Consider the following 25,328-nt stretch of genomic DNA (forward strand, 5'->3'; position numbering starts at 1 on the left):
AGAGAGATAAGATAGGCATTAAAAGGTAAAAAGGACAAAATACCTGGGGTGAACTATGTTTTCCATACTTCCAGAATTTGTTCTGTGATAGAAGAGGTCTGAGTTTCTCCTCTAGAGAGCCAAGCTCACTAGAAGGCAACATGCAAAGCAGTTTCTTTAAAGCCAACATGGAAGAAGTTACAATTCGAAAATATTTGGCTTCTCTTTCTTCTTCTGGAACAGTTCTTAATTTGAAAGGGGTAAGGGGTAGGGGTAATGGAATATGTATTAAATATGCACAAAACAAACAATAAAAGTAACAATTATTTGTATCAAGATACAAATGCTCAATATAAAGCCATTACATACAGCAACTACCAAATTAATCAATCAACAAGCATATAAAAAGTATCTATTTACTATGTGTCAGGCATTGTGCTAAGGGGAATATTAAGTCAAAAGTGAGATTAATTCTTCCTCTCAAGGACCTTATACTCTAGGAAAGAAAAAATGTACATATAAGCATATCAATGATATACTTAATTTTTACCATCATGCCTTACCATAATGTAGGTGTTAATAAAGATCTGATGACCAAATGAAAATTTACAATCAGAGATTTTCGCCTGGAGTACTCCAACCATTAGTACTAGGCTTGCCAACATGGAGGATCATTCTTGTCCTACCCTCTCACTATGACTGACCTCCAAGGTTTTCTCTTCTTTTCTGTCTTACTGAGAATAATCAATCAATCAATAAACCATTTATTAAGTTTCTACTGTGGTGGGTGAAAAATGAAATGAATCAATGTATGCCAATTGCCCAACAAATCGAGAGCAGTAGCTTTCCTCAACTATGGCAATAGATCTCAAATACAGGGAGACGGACAATCAAATAAGACCAATTAATTAAAAGAAAACAATTAACCAGGATACAAAATCAGGTGACCTGATTTTTAAATGGAGGAAAGATTAGGGAGTTCCTAAGTTGGGACAGGGAGAATGAACAGGTACAATTCCCTGAAATCAGTAAAAGGGGTGTCCCACTCCCCCACCAAGTATCTTATTCAATTAAAGGAACACGGAAACTGACCTTTACAGATCCAGGTAAGAAATATGGGTTCCTTGAGATGTGCAATTGTGAGAAAACACCTTGCATCAATCTTTGGATCTGAATAACCTAGGTCCATAGTTAAGGGTCTCTAAGCAGCAGGCAGAGGTGGTTCAACTTCCTAGCTACACACACCTAGGTTCTAATGCAATAAAGTCCTCTTACAATTCCCATAACTGAATAAACTTTTCTTATATAACAGAAATTGGACTAGACCTATAACTGAATAGAAAGGGAACTGAACTAACTCCAAAATTAAGTCACAAAATGCAATCAGTGTGGTTCACTCAATATCTGCTACCACTTTCTGTTCTAATATCCTCAATTCCCTCACTATGAAGTGTCAGGCACTGTGCTAAGTACTGGGAATACAAAAAGAAGCAGAGTCCTTGCTCTCAAGGAGCTCACAATCTAATGGGGAAAAAACAAAACACATATACAAACAATATAGAGGATAAATAGGAAATAAAGAAACTAGAATATAAAGGAATTGGGAAAAACTTCTTGTCGAAGATGGGATTTTAGCTGAGACTTAAATGAAGTCATGGAAGCCAATAGGCAGAGACAAGGAGGGACAGCATACCAAGTACAGGGAGCAGTCACAGAAAGTGTCCAGAGATGACATGAACAAGAGTTCATGAAACAGCAAAAAAAAGTCAGTGTCACTGAATCAAAGAGTATGATGGTAGGGAGGAAGGCTAGAAAGGTAGGAGGAGACTAAGTTATGAAGGGCTTTGAACACCAAATAGAAGAATTAATATTTGATCCAGGAGTCTACAGGGAGATTCTTGAGTTTATTTGGGTAGGAAAGTAACATCATCAGACATGAAATTTAGGGAAATCACCTCGTTGTGAAAGAAGACCAATGACATGAGGGTGATGTGTTGATTTGCAAGTGAATTGGATTTAAGTGAGGCGAGACTGTGCCAAGTCACCAGCCTCACTGTCTCCTCCACAGACATCTGGGTCCAGCCTAGACATCATTCTTTACTCTTCTCTCTCCCTTTCCCAATTTCTCTTAATATTACTGCATTTAAAATTTATGCTGTATATATTTTGTTGGTACATAGATGTTTGCAAGTTGTCTCTCCCATCAGACCACGAACTTCTTAAGAGGAGGAACTGTTCCTTTTAGTTTTTGCTTTTTGTTTCTATTTTCCTCCCTCTCCTACTTAGCATACTGTAAGGAACATAACAAAATACTTGTTAAATGATTGACTTCTCTATCTCCCATATCCAAACTGTTACCAAATCTCAATGATTCTGTCTCAACAAGATATCACATATTTATTCCCTTCTCTCAATATACTTGGTTACCTTAATTCAGGTTCCTCATTACCCCTTATTTTGACTATTTCAAAAGCCTACAAAAACTAGATTTCCACAGCTTGAAGATTCTTTATCAAACTTTCCTCCAAAGAGCTGACAAAACAAATCTTTCTAAAGCACAGGTTTAATCATTCCCTGTTCAAAATCATTCCCCTGTTCAACCTTCTTCAATAGTTTCCTATTGCCTCCAAAATAAAATTTTAAAAATCTTCAATTTACCATTTAAAGCCCTTTACACTCTGGCTCCAGACTATCTTTCTAGGCTTACTCTACATTACTACACTTTCATGCATTCTCTGTTCCAATTAACTTGCTGAACAGGAATTCATCTCTCACATCCAAATAACAAACAGCACATTAGCAACGTACTAGCATGCATTCCCTCTTCAAGTCCACCTCTTAGAATTCCTAGCTTTCCGAGCTTACTTCAAGGCTAAATTCATGTTCTACCTCCTATGGGAAACCTTTCCAGATCTGCCCTTTTCCTCAAATTCTCATGTAAATATTTATCCATTTAAATATTATATCCTCCAGTAGAAGATAAATGTCTTGAGGGCGGAGGCTGTTGACCATTTTATCTTTGTATGCCCAGTGTTTAGCACAATGTCTTACACATAGGAAACACTTAACTCGATAGAATTTAAGTTTCCACTGTACATTATACATACAGCATATATTATATATACATACATCATACATATTATTTTGGTTGTTTTAAAACTATAATTTACTATTTCTATTTATTGTAATAGGCTACATTTATTTCCACCATCCCTCTCTTATCACCACTTTGCCTGTGGATTATGTATTACTAAATAAAGGATTCTAGAAGTTAAAAAACTATGAAAGCTGATGATGATAGGATGAGCACAGGCACTAAAACCACTGTGAATCCAGGGATGAAATAGACACGTCTCTTTGATGAAGACTCCAAAAGCATGATCTACCTGATGCCACTTTAAACAACTTCCTGTTATGTTCACAAGGTTATTTATGATTCTTTAATCATTCTCTAAAAGGGAAAAGGGGTGCTGCCACATTCGGCCAGGGAAGAAGTAAGATGGAACAAATTCAAATGTTATTTTCAAAATCAAAACACAAGGGAAAATATTGCAATAAAAATATGATTTTGCACATCACTAGAAGACAAATAGGTATGTGATGCGCTAGAAGTTCTTTCCAAAACAAGGTTCAAAGACTATACAAATAAGGTCTTCCATTCTCTAGAGGTTCCCAATTATAAAGGTCAGAAATGATAATTATTTAAGTCACATAACGGAAAAACAAGGAAAAAATAGTATTAACAAAACCTTAAAAAATTAAATCAAAAAACAAAGAAAGACTATCACCTTTTACCCCCCCCATGTAGTCAATGTAATAGAGAAAATATACTTGGATGAAAATAATTTTAGTTCTTGTATACTTTGGTATAACTCTAATAAACTCTAATAAACCCCAATAAAATCTACATTTAGAAGCCATCTTTAACTTGTCACTTAATGAATAACTGATTATATCTAAGTGGGCTCATAGTAATAAAAGTACACCTTTAATGTGAGATAAATAGAAACACAGCATAACTTACTGTGGGTCACTAAGTGTATCTGGTGTTTCTTTTAAAAGATGATCCTGTAGTACCTACACAAGGTTTAAAAAAAAACACACCTTAATCACTTAATAAGAGATGTCACAGCACAATCAATGAATGCAGAAATAGTATGGATATGTAGAAGTTACAGATAATTCCATAACACTCATTTTAATTAAGATTTTCAACCTCTTTCTTAGCAAAATTATTTCCAGAGTTGCTACAAAGCAGCAAAAAACCGATTTGAGTTTCTCCTCTTTTTTCAGGGGTTTTATATACACATTTATACAGCTACCACTTAATCATCTCAACTAGCTAAAAACCCAAAAAGAAGCAACAAAAAAAAAAATCTATGAATAGGCAAAATATGTCACCATGGCCATAAAACAAAAGATCGTATATTTTACCCACAAAATGTTATCTCAGGTCCTTCACCCAATTCAAACAACTTACATTGTGTTCCCCATTGACACGAGTCCAAAGATTCTAATTAGAAAGGAGGCAGTTTATGAGAGACAGCTGATAAAGGTATAACTGACACAACAGCAAAAAGTGATGGTGGAAAAGTGAAAGAAAAAAATCAAGCAGACAAATTCATTATAAACATATAATTACTAAGAACTTTCTTTATGCAGAGTACTGAAATAGACAGTAGGAGAGACTTAAAGATTAAAATAAGACATAATCCCTATATATTACTCAAAGTCCTCACAACCTAGCTGAGAGTGAGAGAAACAAAAGTATGCCAAGCAGAAACAATCACTATTGACATGTGTTTATTAAGAACTTGATGAATTTCATAATACAGTAGGGTATTAATTATTTCACGATATAGTAGGAGAGAACTCCAAGCATTATAAGCCATTCAGCTCTGGGGGCAAATAGTCCAAAAAAAAAAAAAATCACAAAATCCTATGAAGAACATCATCACATTTATTTTTTGTCTATTTTGGTGGGTTTTTTTAACCTATATAAACACTGCCAAGTACAATAACTGATGCTAACAATATTGCTGAATTGACCAGGCAAAAAGTTAACCTTAAAAAAGTTAAGTAATGAAAGAAAAGTTCTATATAAATCAAAATATCCAGTAATTTTTTTTTTTTGTGAAACAAAATAGGGCCCTCAAATTGGTCAATGGCTAAACACATTGTGATACATTAATGGAATATGAAGACATGCCACATACAAGGAAATCAGAGAAACACAGGAGGACTAATATAGAGTGAAGGAAACAGAACCAGTAAAACAATATATACAGTAATAACAATATAAATGAAAAACAATGACGTGAAACTATCTGATTAAAATTCCCATAACTGGCTCCAGAAAAGAAAAAAGGGCAGCATTGAAAAAGTTGAGGACTATGGATATGAAACATTGCACATGATACAAAGGTCCATCAATGCATTGGCTGGTTTGGCAAAATTATCTTATGGAGTTATGGAGTTTTCTTTCTTTATCTTGTTAAGCAATGGCCTACTGGGAAAGGAAAGTGAGGGTAAATCCAGAAAAGAACTATGACAGAGATTTCCAGCCAAAATGGATTTCTAAACAGGGGTTGGCAGATGAGCTTTCCCCACCTAGTCCAACAAAAACATCAAAATTGTACTAGCCCAAAAAATGGTCAAGAAATCCAATGAGAAACTAAAATAAGTGACTTCTCCCATTGCAGAACTGCATAAAAAGACAGCTCAATGCCCTCAGGAAAAAGGAAAGGGGTCCACCAGCAAGGCCAACACCAAAGCAGGTAAATAAGTCAGCAGCCTCCCTTTTCAACCAAAGATCAGTCAAAGACTCATGTAGACATCAGGGTTCTACGAGCAGAAACAATAAGAGTGGGGAGTTCTTCCATGAAAGCCCCAGAGCAGGGAGAAACATAGAGAATAGCCCTTGGAAATTATGAGGAATAGGAGCTAACAGTGTGGATGCAATGGTGTTCAGACAAGTCAGTTAATCAACAAGCACTTATTATAAGCACCTAATATATGTCTGGCATTGTGCAAAGTACTAGACACTCCAAGGTCCCCAGGACTTTGTCTTGAAAAGCCATACTGGGTCCTAAAAACAAAGGTGATATGAACATCAAAGATCCAGGGAGATAAAGGTCAATATAGGAAATCAGGGAGACCAACAGTGCTAATCACCTGACTTTCATATGAACTGGACAAAGGCTGAACCACACACACACACACACACACACAAATGCAGTAGTGAAATACACTAAATTCAAAAGAGAAATGAGAAGAAACAGGGAAAAGGAGAGGGGGAAGGAAAAAGAAAAAAGAACAGTCACAAGCAAAACAGCTTTCAATATCAGAAGGGGAGGATCATAACAGATAGACTGAAAGAATAAAAACCTAGGATCAGAGGCAGGGCAAGAAGAGCAGCAAACACGAAGAAACAAAAACGCCCTTTCTTGTACTACCTTATTTATAAAGTATTGCTATTTAGACCACCTTATTTATAACGTAGGTAATGGAAACAAAAGAAAAGGGCAGCAAGACGAAGGGAAAGACATAATAATGCTAACCCTAAATGTGAACAGGATGAAATCCATAAAACAGAAGAGAGCAGAATGGATTAGAAATCAGAATTCAATTATATGTTTACAAGAAACATACCTAAAACAAAGATTCACAAAAAGTTAAAATAAAGGACTGGAACAAAATACAATAAGTTTTAGCTAAACTCAAAAAAAGCATGGGTAGCAATCATGATTTCAGATAAAGCTAGAGTAAATATATAAATGATAAAAGAAGATATGCAGGGAAACTAAATTATGCTTAAAGGTACAATAGGTGATGAATAAATATTAATATTTAACTTGTACAAAAAAGGCATATGTAAATGTTTAAGGGAAAAATTAATTAAATTGGAAGGATAAATGGAAACTAAAACTATAATAGCAGATTCTTGACATATTCTTGTTTAGAACTAGATAAATCTAAATGAAGAACCTGAATATAGCACCTAAAAAGAGAACCTGTCTCACAGGACTGTTGTAAGAATAAATGAGTATAGGAAATCTAAAGTGCTCTGAAAATATTAAGGAACTTGATAAATGCTAGCTATCATTATTATGAAAAGAAATTTTAAAAATTGAAGATAACAGATATCTGGCAATTGAATGAAAATAAAGGTTTACATTTCAAGATGTTCCAAAAGTCTTAGTGCAGTTTTAAATTTTAATAACTTTCAAAAGTATAAATGCAAAAACTTTTTTAAAATCTTCAATTGAGCATTTAAATTTATTTTACAACTATTCAGTTGTATATTTTGAATAAAGTTTTAATTTTAAGAAGACAGCACCCTGTCATTACATATTTCATATGTGACATTTTCTGTATGATACAAATGGATGGATAAAGAAGGACCTCTTACTTGGCTATCTGTGTCACCTGGGAATTTTTCTCGTGACATCAAAATCTTTCTCTTTGGATGCTCTTAAGGCTAGTACTATCAACACAATACAAAGTCACTGAGCAGAAGGTGATAAAAGTTTTTTCAAAGTTTGAAAATTGACTGGATAAGGGCTGTATCCCAAAGAGATCACAAAAATGGGAAAAGGTCCCACATGTACAAAAATATTTATAGTAGCTCTTTTTGTAGTGGTCAAGAACTGGAAATTGAGGGGATGCCCATCAACTACAGAATGGCAGAACAGTTGTGGTATAAGAATGTAATGGAATACTATTGTGCTATAAGAAATGACAAACAGTCAGACTTCAGAAAAACCTGGAAAGGCTTATATGAACTGATGCTGAGTGAAATGAGCAGAACCAGGAGAACATTATACACAGTAACAGCCACAGTGTGCGAGGACTGTTTCTGATAGATATAGCCCTTCACAGCAATGCAAGGACCTAAAATACTCCCAAAGGACTCTTGAGGCAAAATGCCATCCACCTCCAGATGAGTGGGATAGACTTAGTGAAGACTCCTCAGATTGTAATTTTTCTCCCAGGGGTGAGGTAAGGCCTAAAGGCTCAAGGTGACAATATTTTTAGAATAGAATAGTTCCATATAAGGATATAAAACTGTGTAGTATATTAGGGTCTCAATGATTGGACAAAACTTACATAATTCCTCGATGTCTTCATTTCAAAAGGGATTGGTTAGATTTCGTGTCTAGAATGTAAGACCATATTCTCAGCTAATGAGGATAATGGTCAGTGGGGGGAGGAGGGACTTGCGTTAGGGTCTATATAAATCACTGTCCTGTTCTTTGTCTTCGGCTTTCCTACTCCTACAGGTGAGCCCCACTTCTCGAGAATCGAATAAATCACTTTTCTGTCATCACTTTGAGAGGCCTCTGAGTAACTGATTTATGTAGGGACCTGAGCCATCCCACACACAGAGAAAGAACTATGGAATCAGAACACAGAAAGATGCAGACTATTTTCTCTTGTGTTATATTTTATTTTGGTTTTTCTCATGATTTCTCCCATTCATTTTAATTCTTCTATGTACCACGACTAATGTGAAAATGTGTTTAATAAGAATATATGTGTAGAACCCATAAAAGATTGCATGTCGTCTTGGGGAGGAAAGGGAGAAGAAGGGAGAGAAAATTTAAGACTTATGGAAGTGACTGCTGAAAACTGAAAACAAATAAATTGATTAAATTAAAAAAAAAGAAAAAATTGACTAGATATATAGCAGTGATATAAAATTCAAATAGAAATGGATCTGTGTGAGCCACAAGTTGATTTAGAAAATCATAAATGAACATTATCTGGTTCAGACTACAACTGGGAGTTTTGCAGATAGTGAGTTTGACACCTTGCTACAACCATTAGAAGGTGGTTACATTTAATTTTTATAAGAAACATACCAATATTTTAAAACTTGAAATAACCTTATTTTTAAAATAAATTTGAAGTATTTGTACTTATAAAGTTATTACAGCTTAAAACTGCACTAGGACTTTTGGGATATACTGTACTTCTCAGTCATACATGGCACCTTTACAAAAAAATGAACACACATGAAGATATGGAGACTTCAACAACAAAATGCAGAAAAACAGAAATACTAAATACATGATACACTGATCACAATGTACTAAAAATTATAAAAGACTTCTGGAGAAAAAATTTTAAATCATAGCTTAATTTTAAAGGAGTAATGAGTAAAAGAACAAAATTTTCATCAAGAAAAAATGACTATAATGAGACAACATACCAAAACTTACTGGATGCAGCTAAAGCAGGCCTAAGGAGAAAATTTATATTTCTAAAAGCTTTCATCAACAAATCAGAAAAAAAAACTAATGAATTGAGCACACTATTTAAAAAATTACAACAAAAATAAATTTTAAAAAACCCAATTAAACAAAGTAAAAATTCTGAAAAAGAAATTAATAAAATCCAAAGCAAAAAAAATTGATAAAAGTAGAAGCTTTTTTCTGAAAAAAACAAAAACAAAAACATTTAGCCAATTTGAGTTTTAAAGAGAGGTAAATCAAACTATAAAATGAAAAAGGAGAATTAGTAACAACTGAAAAAGAAATTTAAAATTTATCAGAAATTTCTCTGCCCAATTATATACTAACAAAACTAGAGTACTTTTAGAGGGAAAGGATGAATATATACAAAAACATAAAATATTCAGATTAACAAAAAATTATTTTAAAAATCCAGTATCAGAAAAACAAATGAACAAGTCATAAATTAACTTCCAAAGGGAAAAAAAACCTCCTGAACCAAATGAATTTTTTATAAAACGTAAAAGAACAATTAATTCCATTACTATGGAAACTCTTTACAAGAATAGGCAGAGACTACATAATGATAAAGCGTTGTATCTAAATGAGAGAAAAAAGCAGAGAAAAAACTATAAAACAAGCAAATAAGTGGGTAAAGACACGGAAGAAGGAAAAATCAGAGAGACAATAGAATAAGGGGAGGGACTTGTCCTAAGCCAAACAAGCTCTGAATAAGGATGTAAAAAAATATTTACAAGGCTCTTTTTGAGGAAGGAAAAAATAGGAATCTATTTTATGGAGAACTCACACAAGGCAAGTGTTCACATGGAGATCAGAGAAAGCAATACAAGGACACTAGCAAGATTTCTCTGAAGAACTTTTGAATTGATTGCATGATATGGGAAACACTGGCAAAGGACTGCCCAGCATGGCACGCCCACATCAAAGAAGTCACTATGATCTATGAGCAAAACAGAATTGCAGTAGCTCAAGAAAAATGTGAGATGCACAAATTTAGAGACATCTCCCCTCTACAAGTTCATGCCCAAACTATGATACGGCATTCTGAGCTCATCCTATCAGTAAAGACCGATCTGATCAGCCACAGTCAAACATACTGTACCCTGACTTCCAACATGATGCCATTTTGGTCCCCTTCAAGAATGAAGGACACCAACCCACCAGCTAACCAAATTCTTGATATACACTCAGTGTTCACAGTGGGGACGAGAATACTTCTTGTTCTCCATTGCCACTTTTAAGTTAAGGCCCTTCTTCAACTACCTTCAATAAGCAACCTCTCCTCCTGAGGTTCATGCTCTCCAAATCTATCACCCAATCCAGATCCTGACAGTTATTATCTATGGACTCCACAGCATTTTCTCCTATTTCTCATTGAGTTTAGCGCTGGGTTCACAACCTCTCTTCTCATCACCTGCACTCATAAGAGGGGATATCATCATACATGCTGCTACTCCTCCAATACCTTAATATCCTAGTTCCTGCATCTACTCACTTCCCATGATCTACAATCTCTCTCTGCTACCCTTGCCATCACCTATGAAGTTTCCCTACTTCCATGTTCATGAACTCTGAAATTCCTTTAACTGATTATAATCTTTTTATTATTCCTTCTTTCCCTGTGCTTTATGATCCCCAACACTGTTCTCGATCCTCATTGTGACTTCCATTCCCTCCACACCCCAGTTCATTATCCAGCGATCACTCCTACACTGATTATGCTACGCTCTCCTCCTTTTCCTATCTTGAACCCTTATTGAACAAACTCAACTTTTCTGTCTTACTATAAATCACACCACACCAAGCCCCAATTTGTGTAGCCTGCTCACATTATCCTCCTTTGCTATTCATATGTAACTGAATGGAGCTAGAGAAAATCATAAAAGGGTAACCTGAGCTCTCTACATATTTATGTGATCTAATCCTACCCGGGCCCTCATTGTAGCAAGGTCAAGGTATTTTCCCGATTCACCCTCCCACCCTCCACAGGTGTGTTCCAAAATTTCTCATCATTCCACAACCCTTCCATGACACTCCCTCCCCTAAATAATCACAAGGATATCTTGCAATTTCATACTTCACTGAAAAAATTGAGACTATTCACCAAGAACTGTCTTTTTCTCCCTCTTCCTCATTTCATATCACTCAGATATATTCCTCCACTACCTCCCCCTTCACTCTGGTCTCAAAAAAAAAAAGGTAGTTTTACAAGGCAAAGCCATCTACAGCAATCCCTGACCTCCTCTAGGATTCTCCAGAAAATTGCCCCCACTATTATTTCCCCTCTCTCATCTTCCCTCTCTCCATCTCTACTTTTCCCTACTGCCTAACAAGCATATGTTTGCTTACCCCATGCTTAAAAACCCTCACTTAAAGCTTACTACCATCTCTGATAGTTCCACTATCCTTCATAACCAAACACCTTTAGAAAACCATTTACTATTGATGCTTCCAGTTCCTCTCCTCCCACTCTCTTCTAAACCCTCAACATTCAATTAAAACAGCCCTCTCCAAAGTTACCAATGATCTATCTTAATTGCCCAATCAAATGGCCTCTTTTTAATCTTGATTCTCTTTGACTTCCCTGAAGCATTTGATACTGACCTTGTCCTTTCAGATTCTTTTTCCTAAGTTTTCCTAAGGCTGATTTCTGGTTCTCCTCCTTTCTGTCAGACTCTTTATTTTCAGTCTCCTTTGCTAATTCTTCATCTACTTTATACCTTCTATCTATATCCTGAGGCTCTATATTGGGTCCTCTTCTCTTCTCCCACTTGCTGCTTTGTGGATCTTATCAATTCCCATGGAATTAATCTCTATGAAGATGATTCCCAGATCTACATATTCCAGTCCTGGTTTCTCTGATGAGCTACAGTCATGAATCTCCAAACACTTCCTGGAAATCTTAAAATCACTGCCTCTGTAATCATCTCAAACTCATCATATCCAAAACAGAAGTCATCATCTTTCCCAACAAATCTTCCTTCCACCCCTTCCCTATCACTCTCCAGGGTACCTCCTTCCTCTAAGTCGCCAGACTCACAACTTCAATGTCATCCTATTCATCAAATTTGCTCCATGTATCCAATCCACTGCCAAATTTATCATTTCTCCCTCCCCAACATACCTTGTATATCTATCTTCTCCTCTCTAGTCATATGCTATAATCCCAGTTCAGAATGTAACCCTAGTTACTTCTTACCTGAATTACTGCATTTACAGTAGCGAGCTTCATGTCTCTTGCCATTTCAATCCATCCTCCACTGAGCTGCTGAGATGGTTTTCCCCCCTTTTTCCAAACCATAGTTCTAATAATACTATACCCCTCCAAAATGAGCTCCAAGGGCTTCCTATTATCTTCAGCATCAAATATAAACTCCCCTGTTTGACACTTAAAGGTAGTGATAACCTGGCTTCTTCCTACCTTTCCAGTCTTCTTACATCTTACTGCCCGCTACACACATCCCATGACGAAGCAACACTGAATTACTTATTTCTTAAACCTGATCTCCTACCTCCAGGTCTCTGAATAGGCTCTCCCTCATATTAGGAATGCTATGCCCCCTCACTTTTGTCTTTCAGTATCCCTGGCTTCCTTCAAGACTCAACTCAAACAAACAAACAAACAAACAAAGAAAAAGACAACTCAAATCCCACCTACTATAGACCTTCCCAGGTCTTACCTCTCCCCCTCAGATTACCTTCAACTACTCTCTATAGATAGATAGACAGATAGATAGATAGACAGACTGATAGCTAGATAGATTGCATATCTAGATATTTACAGGTTGTTTCCTCTATTAGAACGAACAGTCCTTATGGAATATTTGGAAGTCCATTTTTGCCTTTTTTTGTACCTTCCGCACTTACCACAGTGTCTAGCACATAGTAAGTGCTTGGTAAATTTCTTGCTGATTGACCAACTGGGAGGCAATAGCAAAACAAACTTATTGCTCCTTGAGGATTAAAAGAAAAAAAGGACTTCAATAGAACTGGAATGAAAAGGGATGTCTGAGAGAAAGGCTAAACTAATTATGATATATGAATGTAACAGAACACGATTATACCATAAAAAATTATGGAAGAGATTATTTCAGAGAATCCTAGAAAATATGAACCAATGCAGAGTCAAATGTACAAAAGTAGAACAGTTTCTACAAGGACAACATGGGAAAGGAAAACAATTCAAAGCAGTGACCAACTACCACCTCCACCTTCAGTTGATGGACTGAAGACAAAGAAAGAAACATAATTTTGTGTGGATCTGTTTTGCTTAACTATGTTTTCTTTCTCGGTTTTTAAATGAGGGGCGAGGATGGGCTGAGAAAAAAAATTAAGGAGGGATAATGAAATATTATTTTTAAATATATGGAAGAGAAAAACAGCCAAGGAGGGCAGTCTTAAATGTTATATGTGGAATTTATCACGTACTGTTTACAAAAGCAAGGAGTATGAAATGGAGAAATTCAAGGTTTCATATAGAATACTCTTTTTGTGTTCTCCTGTGTATAAAGAAATGCTTATTCTGGTCTTTAACTTTAGAGGGGAAAAAAAGGAAAATAAATATGATGGAAAAGCCAAAAGCTTCAATAAAACTTTTTTTAAGTTAGTCTACATTTGGGATAAGAAATGCGCAATGCATTTTAGGAAGATTTCTATCCAAAATAAGTAAAAACAGTTTTGTCATTTATAGGGTGAAATTGCTTTGCATTTACTTTGGATATATTTTGTCTATTTGTATCTGTGTATTTGTTGCTTCCTTCCCAACAGAATGTTAGCTCTTCAAAAGCAGGGACTATTTCATTTTTGCCTTTGGAACCCCCAGTTCCTAAGAGAGTTCCTGCTACAAAGGATGCTTAATGAGATGCTTACTGAAAGAATGAATCAAAACTTTTGAAATGTGTTTTTTCTCTTCACCTTCACATAAGCTATCCCCCAAACGTGGAATGCACTTCCTCTTCACTTTCAAGTATAGCATCATTACTTCTTTCCAGGTTCTTCTCAGAACCATTCTCCATTCTACTGTCTAAGCAAAGCAGACTTTTCCCCAGAGCAAAACATTATATTTCCTAACTCTGCATATTTAAACAAGTATCTTCCTATATCTAGAATGTACTTCTTCCCCTCAAAGGCACCTCCACTTCTCTGAATCCTTACCTTCCTTTGAGGACCAGGACAGATACACTGCTTCCAGGCAGCTTTCCCAAGCCCCCCTAGTTGCTAGTGTTCTTTCCTTCAAGTTACTTTTTGAGGTCATATTGCTGAATCCGTATTCAGCAAATCCGTATTATTAGAGACTGTTTCATTTTTGTTTTTATATCCCCAGTGCCTAGAATAGCATGAAATAAGCACTTCATTAAGTACTTATTGAACTGAACTACAAATAACAAATACAAAGTTGACAGAAAGCCTAGTTTAAAGTCAAGGAAACATTGGCTTAGAAAATTACTGAGATGTGTCATGTTAACACATCTTTTAGTCCTTTGTGAAACAGGTATTGTTTGCATATAAAGCTCCAATCCTTTTTTTCTTTTTGGGGATATGGTTATTAAAATATTGGCACACAAAAACGAAAGTCAAGGAAGACTTTGTCTCAAGTCCCACTTTTGACACAAACTGTCTCTGTCTTCTTGGATTTTATTTCTCTTGCCCGCAGTTTCCTCAACTATAAAATTAGGGGGTTGGATTTCATGACTTACATGATCTCTTCCATTTCTAAATCTATGACTCTATTTCTTAACCTCTCAGTGCCCCCAAGCAACTAAGACTACAAACTGTAGAGCCACTGCCCATCTTCATTAGTTAAAGGTTCTCTATATCAATAAAATCACAAAGACACACACACACTTGAAGAGAGATACAAACTGTTCCAACTTACATTAATGATCTCCTCTTTACAAAACACTAGTGCTTCGGACTGCTTGCTTCGAGGAAAAGCGGCTTCGAACGCTATCTTGGCCGCAATCGCAGCTGGGGCGTAAGTGTCACACTGCGCTATCAGCCAATACCCCATAAGACTCTTTAAATGAGGTGCCAAATGCTTCTTTACTTTTAGGATAAGTTTTTCAAAAGCTAGTTGTGTGGCTTCTCGAACTCGACGGTCATAATCCTATTGAAAATACAAATAAGGTTAAAAAAATTTGCTTATTCCTCCTAAGACTGTACTCACATGCACAATTACTACATCACTGGAGGTGTTTCTTTCTTTTTAAACACCAGTAAAAATCAAGAAAATAACCAAAGTATTTTTTACCTTACACAGCAAGTACCTGGTTTGCCTGAATCTTTCACTTTTCAAGTAATTAAGTTATACAGACATGGCTTAAAAAACAAGGCTGGAATCTACTCCTTGCTCTGATGCTAGTTTATTGGAAGGATTGCATAAGAAACCAACTTATATTTTATTTCCCTTATTCTTCAAGAAGGAAACAAATAAGGATTTAAAATAAGTAATTTATAGGACAAAAAAGTATTCATGCAAGTCTGCAGTATGTTATTAACAGCTATAAAAACAGTCCACAGATTCTACATAAACCATGGGAGTCTTTTACTTTGTTTTCACAATGATCCTCAGAATTCACTGTTCTTTTCAAAACCTCATCAAAGGGAGATCATACAAATTTGACCGTATTCATTACTGCAACAAAAGAAAATAGCAATTTTAAAACAAAAAAGTGTTTTCACTACTCACAAGAGAGATTTTGCAATAAATTCTTGGCCAGTATGGAAGAACACCTTTTACAATCTCTGCGTCTCTTTCATCACACATTGCCCCAAATTCTTGCATAGCCTAATGCAAAGTATCAAAATATGCAAAGTTACTAATACTCTTTGTAGGAATACATAAGTAGCAAAACACCTCCATGGCATATATGTCACATTTTGTCGTTCAGTTTGGCAAAGTTTAAATAATGTAAATAGAGGTTGTAGAGGTTAATTTTTCACCTCTGCCATTTGGAAATACTTAAGACATTCCATTACAACTAATATAAATAAGAAATTTTTGACATTTTATAAAAATCCTCTTAAAATGATTTGAATTCACAACTATGTTCCCTAATGTGTATCAAACGAGTCAAAACTGAAAGAAATTTTTTTTTAAATCACAGCAAGAAACCAACTCATATATCACCTGGAGGCAGATCCAATTACTATGTTTTCTGAAGTTTATGCTTTAGAAAAATCATTTGTAAATATGTAAGCCTAAACTAATTTCCCTCACAAACAGCAAAGCTAACACAAGACATGCTTTTGACTTTTCTAATATTATTTTAATAAAAGGGCTATCTTGACTAATTTTTAGGTAAAGAAGTAAACTTGCTTTTAATTTTGTTGTGACATCTTTCTTGGAAAGTTTTCGTAGGACCATCCGGAAATCAGAATCCACAAGGCTGTCTATTTCTTCTGCTCCTTGTACAGCAGGAACATAGCCTAAGTCACTCTGAGATGTCCCAAAGCCAATAAATCCAGGTACTGTTCCACGTTCTTTTGCAAGGAGTTCTGCAGCACGGCCACTGTTTGAGGGCTGATGAAAAGCAAAGAAGACAGATCAAAGAACTATCTTCTAAGACCTAATAAGAAATTCCTTAGGGTTCCCTGAATTTGTCTTTCTGAGGTGTCAGATTTTCCAGAAACACTAGGCCCAGAGTATGTGGAAGGCCTTGACTGTGTCAAGGACAAAGCTCCTCCTGAGCTGACATAATTTGTTGTTTACATCCTATGTTGGACTCCCTGTGTGTCCTTGAAAATCAAGACAGGTACCAGTCAGGTCTGCAACAGACTGCACTAGACAGTCAAGTGCACATGACTGCACTAGAAACAGCTTGTATAGCTGGGATCCTTACAGAGAAGCAAACAATAATATCTTCATAGTTTAAGTTCCCAAGGGAAAAGAAGGCTGCTTTTGCCTTCTTAATTATTCATGATTTCTCCCTTCCCTACCACTCTCATTTAGATGAAGACTTCTATTTCTCCTCTTCTCTTTGTTGAAATTTCTTATGTATGCAAGCTTCTATTTGGATTGTGAACTCTTTGCCCTGGTTTAGGGTTCCAAATGCATGTTTATTTCTCTTGTAATAAATGTCTCATGGACTTGGGATAGTGTTTTTTGGTTAATGTAGTAAATATTCACTTGGGAACTTTTTTTTTTAGCCTGAGATCTAGGATATCAAACACTCCTGTATAGAATGGCCTATCTTAGCCTAACAATACTAGATTTCAAACTATACCACACAGCATTAACCATGAAAACAATATAGTAGTAGCTAAGAAACTAAGTAGTGGATTAGTAAAATAGATTAAGTACACAATACACAGTACGAAACAGTAGTAATAAATGTTCATAGTAATATAATGTCTGATAAATTCAGAGAGCCAAGCTTTGGGAACAAGAACTCATCATTTGACAAAAATTGTCAGAAAAATCTTTTGAAAGGCCATACAGAAGAAGTTGGCACAGACCAACAACTCACGCCATATACTAAGATAAGGTCAAAATAAAGGATTTAGATATTTAGGGTGATATCATAAGTAAATTAGAGGAGAACAGAAAAATATACCTGTCAGATCTATGGATAAGGAAAGAGTTTATGACCAAACAAGAAACAGAATGAATCATGGGAAGAAAAATAGATAATTTTGATTATATAAAATTGAAAAGGATTTATACAAAATTAACGAAGCCAAAATTAGAAAAAAACCAAGAAACTAGGAAAAAATTGGTATCAAATATCTCTGATAAAGGCCTTATTTCTCAACTATATAAGTTACTGAGCCAAATTTATAAAAATAAGAGCCATTCCCTAATTGATAAATGGTCAAAGGATATGAATAGGCAGTTTTCAGAAGACAAAATCAAAGCTATTAATAATCACATGAAAAAATGTTCTAACTCACTATTAAAGAAATGAAAATTAAAACAACTCTTGAGGTATTCTCCTACCTATATTAAGAGTGGCTAACATGACAGAAAAGGAAAATTAAAAATGCTGGAGGGGATGTGGAAAAATGGAGGGACACTAATGCATGCTGGTGGAGTTGTGAACTAGTTCAAGCATTCTGGAGATAATTTGGAACCATGCCCAAAGGGCTATAATACTGTACATACCCTTTGATCCAGCAAGACTAGGTCTGTATCCTAAAGACATCAAAGAAAAAGGAAAAGGACCTATATGGACAAAAATGTTTATAGCAGCTCTTTTTGTTGTGGCAAAGAAATGGAAATTCTTCCAGGGATGCCCATCGATTGGGGAATGGCTAAACAAGTTGTGGTATATGACTGTGATGAAATAGTACTGTATTGTAATAAATTTCAAGGAGTGTTTCAGAAAAAACTGGTAAGATTTATAAAAAACGATGCAAAGTGAAGTAAGCAGAACAAGGAGAACACTGTACACCATAAGAGCAAACTTGCAATGATAATTAACAGTGAAAGAATAGCTAGTTTGATCAAGACAATGATTTAACACTATTCCTAAGGACTCAAAATGAAAAATACTAACCTACCTCAAGAGAAAACTGATGAATTCTGAGTATAAACCTAAGTAAATTTTTTTCACTTTCTTTTCTTGTGTTTTCTTGGAGTGAGGAACAACATAGCTCTCTTATGGAAATACACTTTGCATGACTTCATATGCATAATCAATATCATCTTGCTTACCTTCTCAATAATAAGGAAGGGGCAGGAAGGAAAGTATTTAAAACACAAATTTTTAAAAAATAAATGCCAAAAAAATGTTCTACATGTAATTGGGAAATATTGGAGGTGTGTTGCATAACTACACACATATAACCTATATTGAACTGCTTGCCTTCTCAATGAAGGTGGGTAAAGAGGGGAGAAGACAGAATTTGGAACTCAAAGTTTTAAAAACAAATGTTAAAAATTGTTTTTACATGCAACTGAGAAATAAGATATATGGACAATGGGGTATAGAAATCTATCTTGCCCTACAAGAAAGTGAGGGGGAAGGAGATAAGAGTGTGGGGGGGTGATAGAAAGGAGGGGAGGGCAGACTGGAGGAAGGGAAATCAGAATGCATGCCATCTTCGTGTTGGGGCAGGGAAGAGATGGGGAGAAAATTTGGCACTCAAAATCTTGTGGAAATGAATGTTGAAAACTAAAAATAAATTAAATAATAAAAAAAGAAAACCACAGATTAACATTATAAAAATGACAGAGCTTAGTGAATTTTGCTGAGATGCGACAGAAAGATGCCAGAAAATCACTTCAACCTTAGCTCATATAATGAAATCTCTTATTTGTTTTTATAAATTTGTTTCTATAAATTTTTAAAATTACCCTTATCTCCCTGCTCTAAAGGCTTTTTGGATTAGTTCTGAAACTTCAATTACTCCAGTAACATTTTCTTGACTTTTCCAATTCTTTAACCTTCCACACAACTACTCAACTTAGCTCTTGTAAGTACCTTGATGCAATTTAAAGTACAAAGTTATTATCAGTTATATAGATTATGTAAGCCCCTTCATGCACCTCAGTTTCATCATCTAAAAAAGGAAAGGTTTTGGACCACATGCCATCTAAAAGCCCTTCCAACTATGACAATGAGTCTTTAAATACTGTTCATTCATCCCCCAATCTATCCCCCCACGGAGGTGGGAAGTCCCCAGATCTTTTGCATTACACATGCTTTCAGACATTCTCAATGTCTCAATCAGTTGTGTTAACTTTTTTTCTCTCTAAAACAATACTATCATCTGGGATGGCTGTCTGGGAATGAGAGCAGAAGAGACACATGGGATACTATGGTGATGAAATAGTAATAAAAACTTATTTTAAAAATGGACTGTTTATCTTTTCCTGTAAGTTCCTCAACAGAAGTTCCTCATATTTTATTTCACTTCTTTGCAATTCTTCTAGTATCCACTAAAATACTCTAAGCACTATGTATGTCCAATATATGTTGCCAGCTAAATGTAAATGTAAATGTAAAATGGGAGAAGCTCAGGCCAAACATCCTCCCACAAGTATGCAGAGACAAATATGAATATAAGATTCAAAGTTAAGAAGTAGAATGGTAAAAAAGAGCAAGCCAAAAGATCACCCAACCGTAAAAGAGCTATTATGGAAATAAGGCAAGCTCTAAACATAAATACAGAAGTAGATTACTCAAAAACATTCACAAGCAAAGTCTCGAAGAAAAAATGTGTCTAGGATGCAAGTCAAACAAGAATTACAAGAAGAGGTAAAGCAAGAGCTAAAAATAAATTTAAAAAACAATTTTAAAAACCAGTTGAGAACAAAAGAGGAAAGAACGGGAAAAGAGAAAGGAATTAGAAAAGGAAAACATGAAAAGAGAATTAACTGCTTGGAAAAAAAACAAAATCTTACTGAAGAAAGAAACTGAAAACTAAAATTGGCTAAATGGAAGTTAAAGACTACATATGAATCAAGAAATAATAAAATAAAGTCAAAACACTACAAAAAATAGAAAAAAATTACACATTATCTCATAGGAAAAAGTGTCCTACAAAACGGATCAAAGAGATGTAACTTAAGAATCACCTGAAAACTGATGGAATCCTAATAAAGCTGTCCACAGTCTCAATATTCTAACTTCCTTACGGGCTCCACTGAACAGCAGGCAGGTCTTGATTTAACCATACAATCTGGCTTTAACCACACCTCAGGCCCCCTGGACTCAATACAACCACTGCCCCAGCTAGCCACTGCCCCCAGATCCAATTCACATATTTGAAAAGTTGTATTCTTGTACTCAACCACAATAGCATCATCCATTTAGCCCAAGGCAAGACCACAACAGCAAGCCAATCAGAAAGCAGCAAGACCAGGATGACTGACCACTGAAGCACAGAAGGGACCCCTCTTCATTACATAATCCCTTAGCAAACATCTCCTGCCTTTTTAATATTCAAAATTTCTGTCTTGTAATCAGCATCATTACACTATAAATTTGCCTGCGTTGTCTTACTAATAAGTTCCTGGTTCCTCTTGGAATCTAGCCCACTTCTGAGGGACAGCAATCCTCAATAAATGCTTATATTTGGATAAGAAGTGGTCTGACTGAATTCTTTGAGACAGTGCTGCCTCAACACACACCATGAAACCACAACAAAAACATGAATGCAAAAAAAGACTAGACATCATATTTTAGAAATCTTAAAAAAACACTGTTCAAGGATCTTAGAAACAGAGGACAAACTAGAAGTTGAAAAAATCCACCTCCTGAAAGAAATCCCAAAATGGAAACTTCTGGGAATATTACAGCCAAAATTCAGAACTCCCAAGGCAAGGAAAAATACCAAGCAGCTAGAAAGGATTCAAGTACTGAGGAACCAGTCAGGATCACACAGGATTTAGCAGCTACCTCTAAAAAGCAGTGGAAAGTCTGATATATGATATTTCAGAAAGCAAAGAAACTGAGCTTACAATCAAGAAAAATCTATCCAGCAAAACTGAATATAACACTACCGGGGAAAAAAAGGATTTTTAATGAAATAGATTTCTAAGAATTCTTGATAAGAGTTGAATAAAAAATGTGATATATAAAATAGAAATCAAGAGAAGTATAAAAAAATACATATGAATGAGAAATCACAAGGGACTAAACAAGATAAAAATGTCTATATTATTTTATGGGGAGATGATACATGCAGCCACTCAGAATCATCAGCTGGGATCATATAAAGAGTTTAATTAGACAGAGGGCTAGGTGTGACTCTTGTGCTTGAAAGATCTCAAAAGAAGAATGGAATGTGATGGATTGGGAAGAGGAATGCAATGGGGGGAGGGAAGTAGAGACGAACTGGAACAACCATGTAAATGGAATACAGGAAAAGGAGTTTTAAGGAAATGAAAATGGCATGCTGTTATAACTTCACTCTCATCTGAACAGGTTAGAGGAAGAAAGAATACACACACACACACATTTGGGTAAAGAAATTCATCTCAGGGGCGGAGCCAAGATGGCGGAGTAGAAAGACACACATACACATAGCTCCGAACCCACAGCCCATAGAACATCTGTAAAAAAGAATGCCCGGCGAATTCTGGAGCAGCAGAGGCCATAGAATGGTGGAGCGGGGGAGATTTCTGTTCCAGAGAGCCCTGCAAACCCCTCTCAAAAGGTCCGTCACATTGCGGACGCGGAGCCGAGCCCAGCCCTACAGTGGCTGCGCAGTGCCGAGAGGAGCAGATCCGAACGGGCTTCAGGGACAGAATCTCCAGCAGCCACACAGGTCCCTCCACCCACAGGTGACGGGGGTCAGTGAGAGGGTCCCTTTGGCGGGTCGAGAGGGGAGTGGGGTGCCCCCATAACTCAGGCCCCCTCGGGAGGCAACAGCAGAGGTGGGACTAGACCCGGGCTCCCCAAGCAGGCAGGAGCCCAGATCCATTGTTGAGGGTCTCTGCATAAACCCCCTGAGGGAACTGAGCCTGAGAGGCGGCCCTGCCCCCACCTGAGCACCTGAACTTAATCTCTCACTGAATAGCAGCCCTGCCCCCGCCGAAGCCCAGAGGCTGGGAAGCAGCATTTGAATCTCAGACCTCAAGCACTGGCTGGGAGGATCCGGAGGAGAAGTGGGTGTGAAGAGAATATTCAGAAGTCAAGTCACTTGCTGGGAAAATGCCCAGAAAAGGGAAAAGAAATAAGACTACAGAAGGTTACTTTCTTGGTGAACAGGCATTTCCTCCCTTCCTTTCTGATGAGGAAGAACAACGCTTACCATCAGGGAAAGACACAGAAGTCAAGGCTTCTGTATCCCAGTCCACTCAATGGGCTCAGGCTATGGAAGAGCTCAAAAAGAAACTGGAAAATCAAGTTAGAGAGGTGGAGGAAAAGCTGGGAAGAGAAATGAGAGACATGCAGTCAAAGCATGAACAGCAGGTCAGCACTCTGCTAAAGGAGACCCAAAAAAATGCTGAAGAAAATAACACCTTGAAAAATAGGCTAACTCAACTGGCAAAAGAGCTTCAAAAAGCCAATGAGGAGAAGAATGCTTTCAAAAGCAGAATTAGCCAAATGGAAAAGGAGGTTCAAAAGCTCACTGAAGAAAATAGTTCTTTCAAAATTAGAATGGAACAGATGGAGGCTAATGACTTTATGAGAAACCAAGAAATCACAAAACAAAACCAAAAGAATGACAAAATAGAAGATAATGTGAAATATCTCATTGGAAAAACAACTGACCTGGAAAATAGATCCAGGAGAGACAATTTAAAAATTATGGGACTGCCTGAAAGCCTTGATCAAAAAAAGAGCCTAGACATCATCTTTCATGAAATTATCAAGGAAAACTGCCCTGAGATTCTAGAACTAGAGGGCAAAATAAGTCTTCAAGGAATCCACAGAACACCGCCTGAAAGAGATCCAAAAAAAGAAACTCCTAGGAACATTGTGGCCAAATTCCAGAGTTCCCAGGTCAAGGAGAAAATATTTCAAGCAGCCAGAAAGAAACAATTCAAGTATTGTGGGAATACAATCAGGATAACACAAGATCTAGCAGCTTCTACATTAAGGGATCGAAGGGCATGGAATAGGATACTCCAGAAGTCAAAGGAACTAGGACTAAAACCAAGAATCACCTACCCAGCAAAACTGAGTATAATACTTCAGGGGAAAAATTGGTCTTTCAATGAAATAGAGGACTTTCAAGCATTCTTGATGGAAAGACCAGAGCTGAAAAGAAAATTTGACTTTCAAACACAAGAATGAAGAGAAGCAAGAAAAGGTGAACAGCAAAGAGAAGTCATAAGGGACTTACTAAAGTTGAACTGTTTACATTCCTACATGGAAAGACAATATTTGTAACTCCTGAAACTTTTCAGTATCTGGGTACTGGGTGGGATTACACACACACACATGTACACACGCACACACACATAGAGACAGAGTGCACAGAGTGAATTGAAGAGGATGGCATCATATCTTAAAAAAATGAAATCAAGCAGTGAGAGAGAAATATATTGGGAGGAGAAAGGGAGAAATGGAATGGGGCAAATTATCTCTCGTAAAAGATGCAAGCAAAAGACTTATTAGTGGAGGGATAAAGAGGGGTGGTGAGAGAAAAACATGAAGTTTACTCTCATCACATTCCACTAAGGAAGGAATAAAATGCACAGTCATTTTGGTATGAAAACCTATCTTACAATACAGGAAAGTGGGGGATAAGGGGATAAGCAGGGTGGGGGGGAGGATGGAAGGGAGGGCATGGGGAGGAGGGAGCAATTTGAGGTTGACACTCATGGGGAGGGACAGGATCAAAAGAGAGAATAGAAGTAATGGAGGGCAGGATAGGATGGAGGGAAATATAGTTAGTCTTATACAACATGACTATTATGGAACTCATTTGCAAAACTACACAGATTTGGCCTATATTGAATTGCCTGCCTTCCAAAGGGAAGGGGTGGGGAGGGAAGGAGGAAGAGAAGTTGGAACTCAAAGTTTTAGGAACAACTGTCAAGTACTGTTCTTACCACTAGGAGATAAGAAATACAGGTAAAGGGGTATAGAAAGTTATGTGGCCCTACAGGACAAAAGAGAAGATGGAGACAAGGGCAGAGAGGGATGATAGAAGAGAGAGCAGATTGGTGATAGGGGCAATTAAAATGCTCGGTGTTTTGTGGGGGGGGAAGGGGACAAAAGGGGAGAAAATTTGGAACCCAAAATTTTGTGAAAATGAATGTTAAAAATTAAATAAATAAATAAAGGGGAAAAAAAAAAGAAATTCATCTCAGCCAACAGGAAGGAAAGGGGTGAAGAAAAAAAGGTGGGAGTAAGAGGAAGAGCTCAAGTATGGGAGGTATTAGAAGCAAGACATACTCTTTAACGGAGTAGGGGAAGAAAAGAATTAAGTATCAGAATAGGACAGAGAGAAATATACAATTAGAAAATACAACTGTGAGTCTGAAAGGGATGAACTCTACCATAAGATGAAAAAGGATAGCAGAATGTGTTAGAAACCAGAATGCAACAATATGTTTGCAAGAAACACATCTGAAATAGAAAGACATACATATAATTAAAATAGCTGAAGTAAAAAAGGAAGAGGCAATAGACAAAGCCACAGTAAAAAACAAAAACAAACGAATTAAAAGAATTAAAAGGGAAACTACCT

General features: G+C 36.4%; 1 protein-coding gene across 3 annotated transcripts in view; it reads right to left on the reverse strand.

Moving 5' to 3' along the window:
- The window catches only part of LTN1 (listerin E3 ubiquitin protein ligase 1), a 98,290-nt gene that overhangs the window by 66,305 nt on the left and 6,657 nt on the right, over nucleotides 1-25,328 (reverse strand). For all 3 annotated transcript variants that reach the window (XM_072614928.1, XM_072614929.1, XM_072614930.1), the window contains 5 exons: nucleotides 16,555-16,758; nucleotides 15,925-16,023; nucleotides 15,112-15,342; nucleotides 4,004-4,056; nucleotides 44-224 (listed from right to left, as the gene is read on the reverse strand). In XM_072614928.1, the coding sequence (XP_072471029.1) occupies nucleotides 44-224; nucleotides 4,004-4,056; nucleotides 15,112-15,342; nucleotides 15,925-16,023; nucleotides 16,555-16,758 (768 nt within the window). The remainder of the gene's footprint in view (nucleotides 1-43; nucleotides 225-4,003; nucleotides 4,057-15,111; nucleotides 15,343-15,924; nucleotides 16,024-16,554; nucleotides 16,759-25,328) is intronic.

Source organism: Notamacropus eugenii, chromosome 5, assembly GCF_028372415.1.
Source record: "Notamacropus eugenii isolate mMacEug1 chromosome 5, mMacEug1.pri_v2, whole genome shotgun sequence".
Classification (NCBI taxonomy): domain Eukaryota; kingdom Metazoa; phylum Chordata; class Mammalia; order Diprotodontia; family Macropodidae; genus Notamacropus; species Notamacropus eugenii.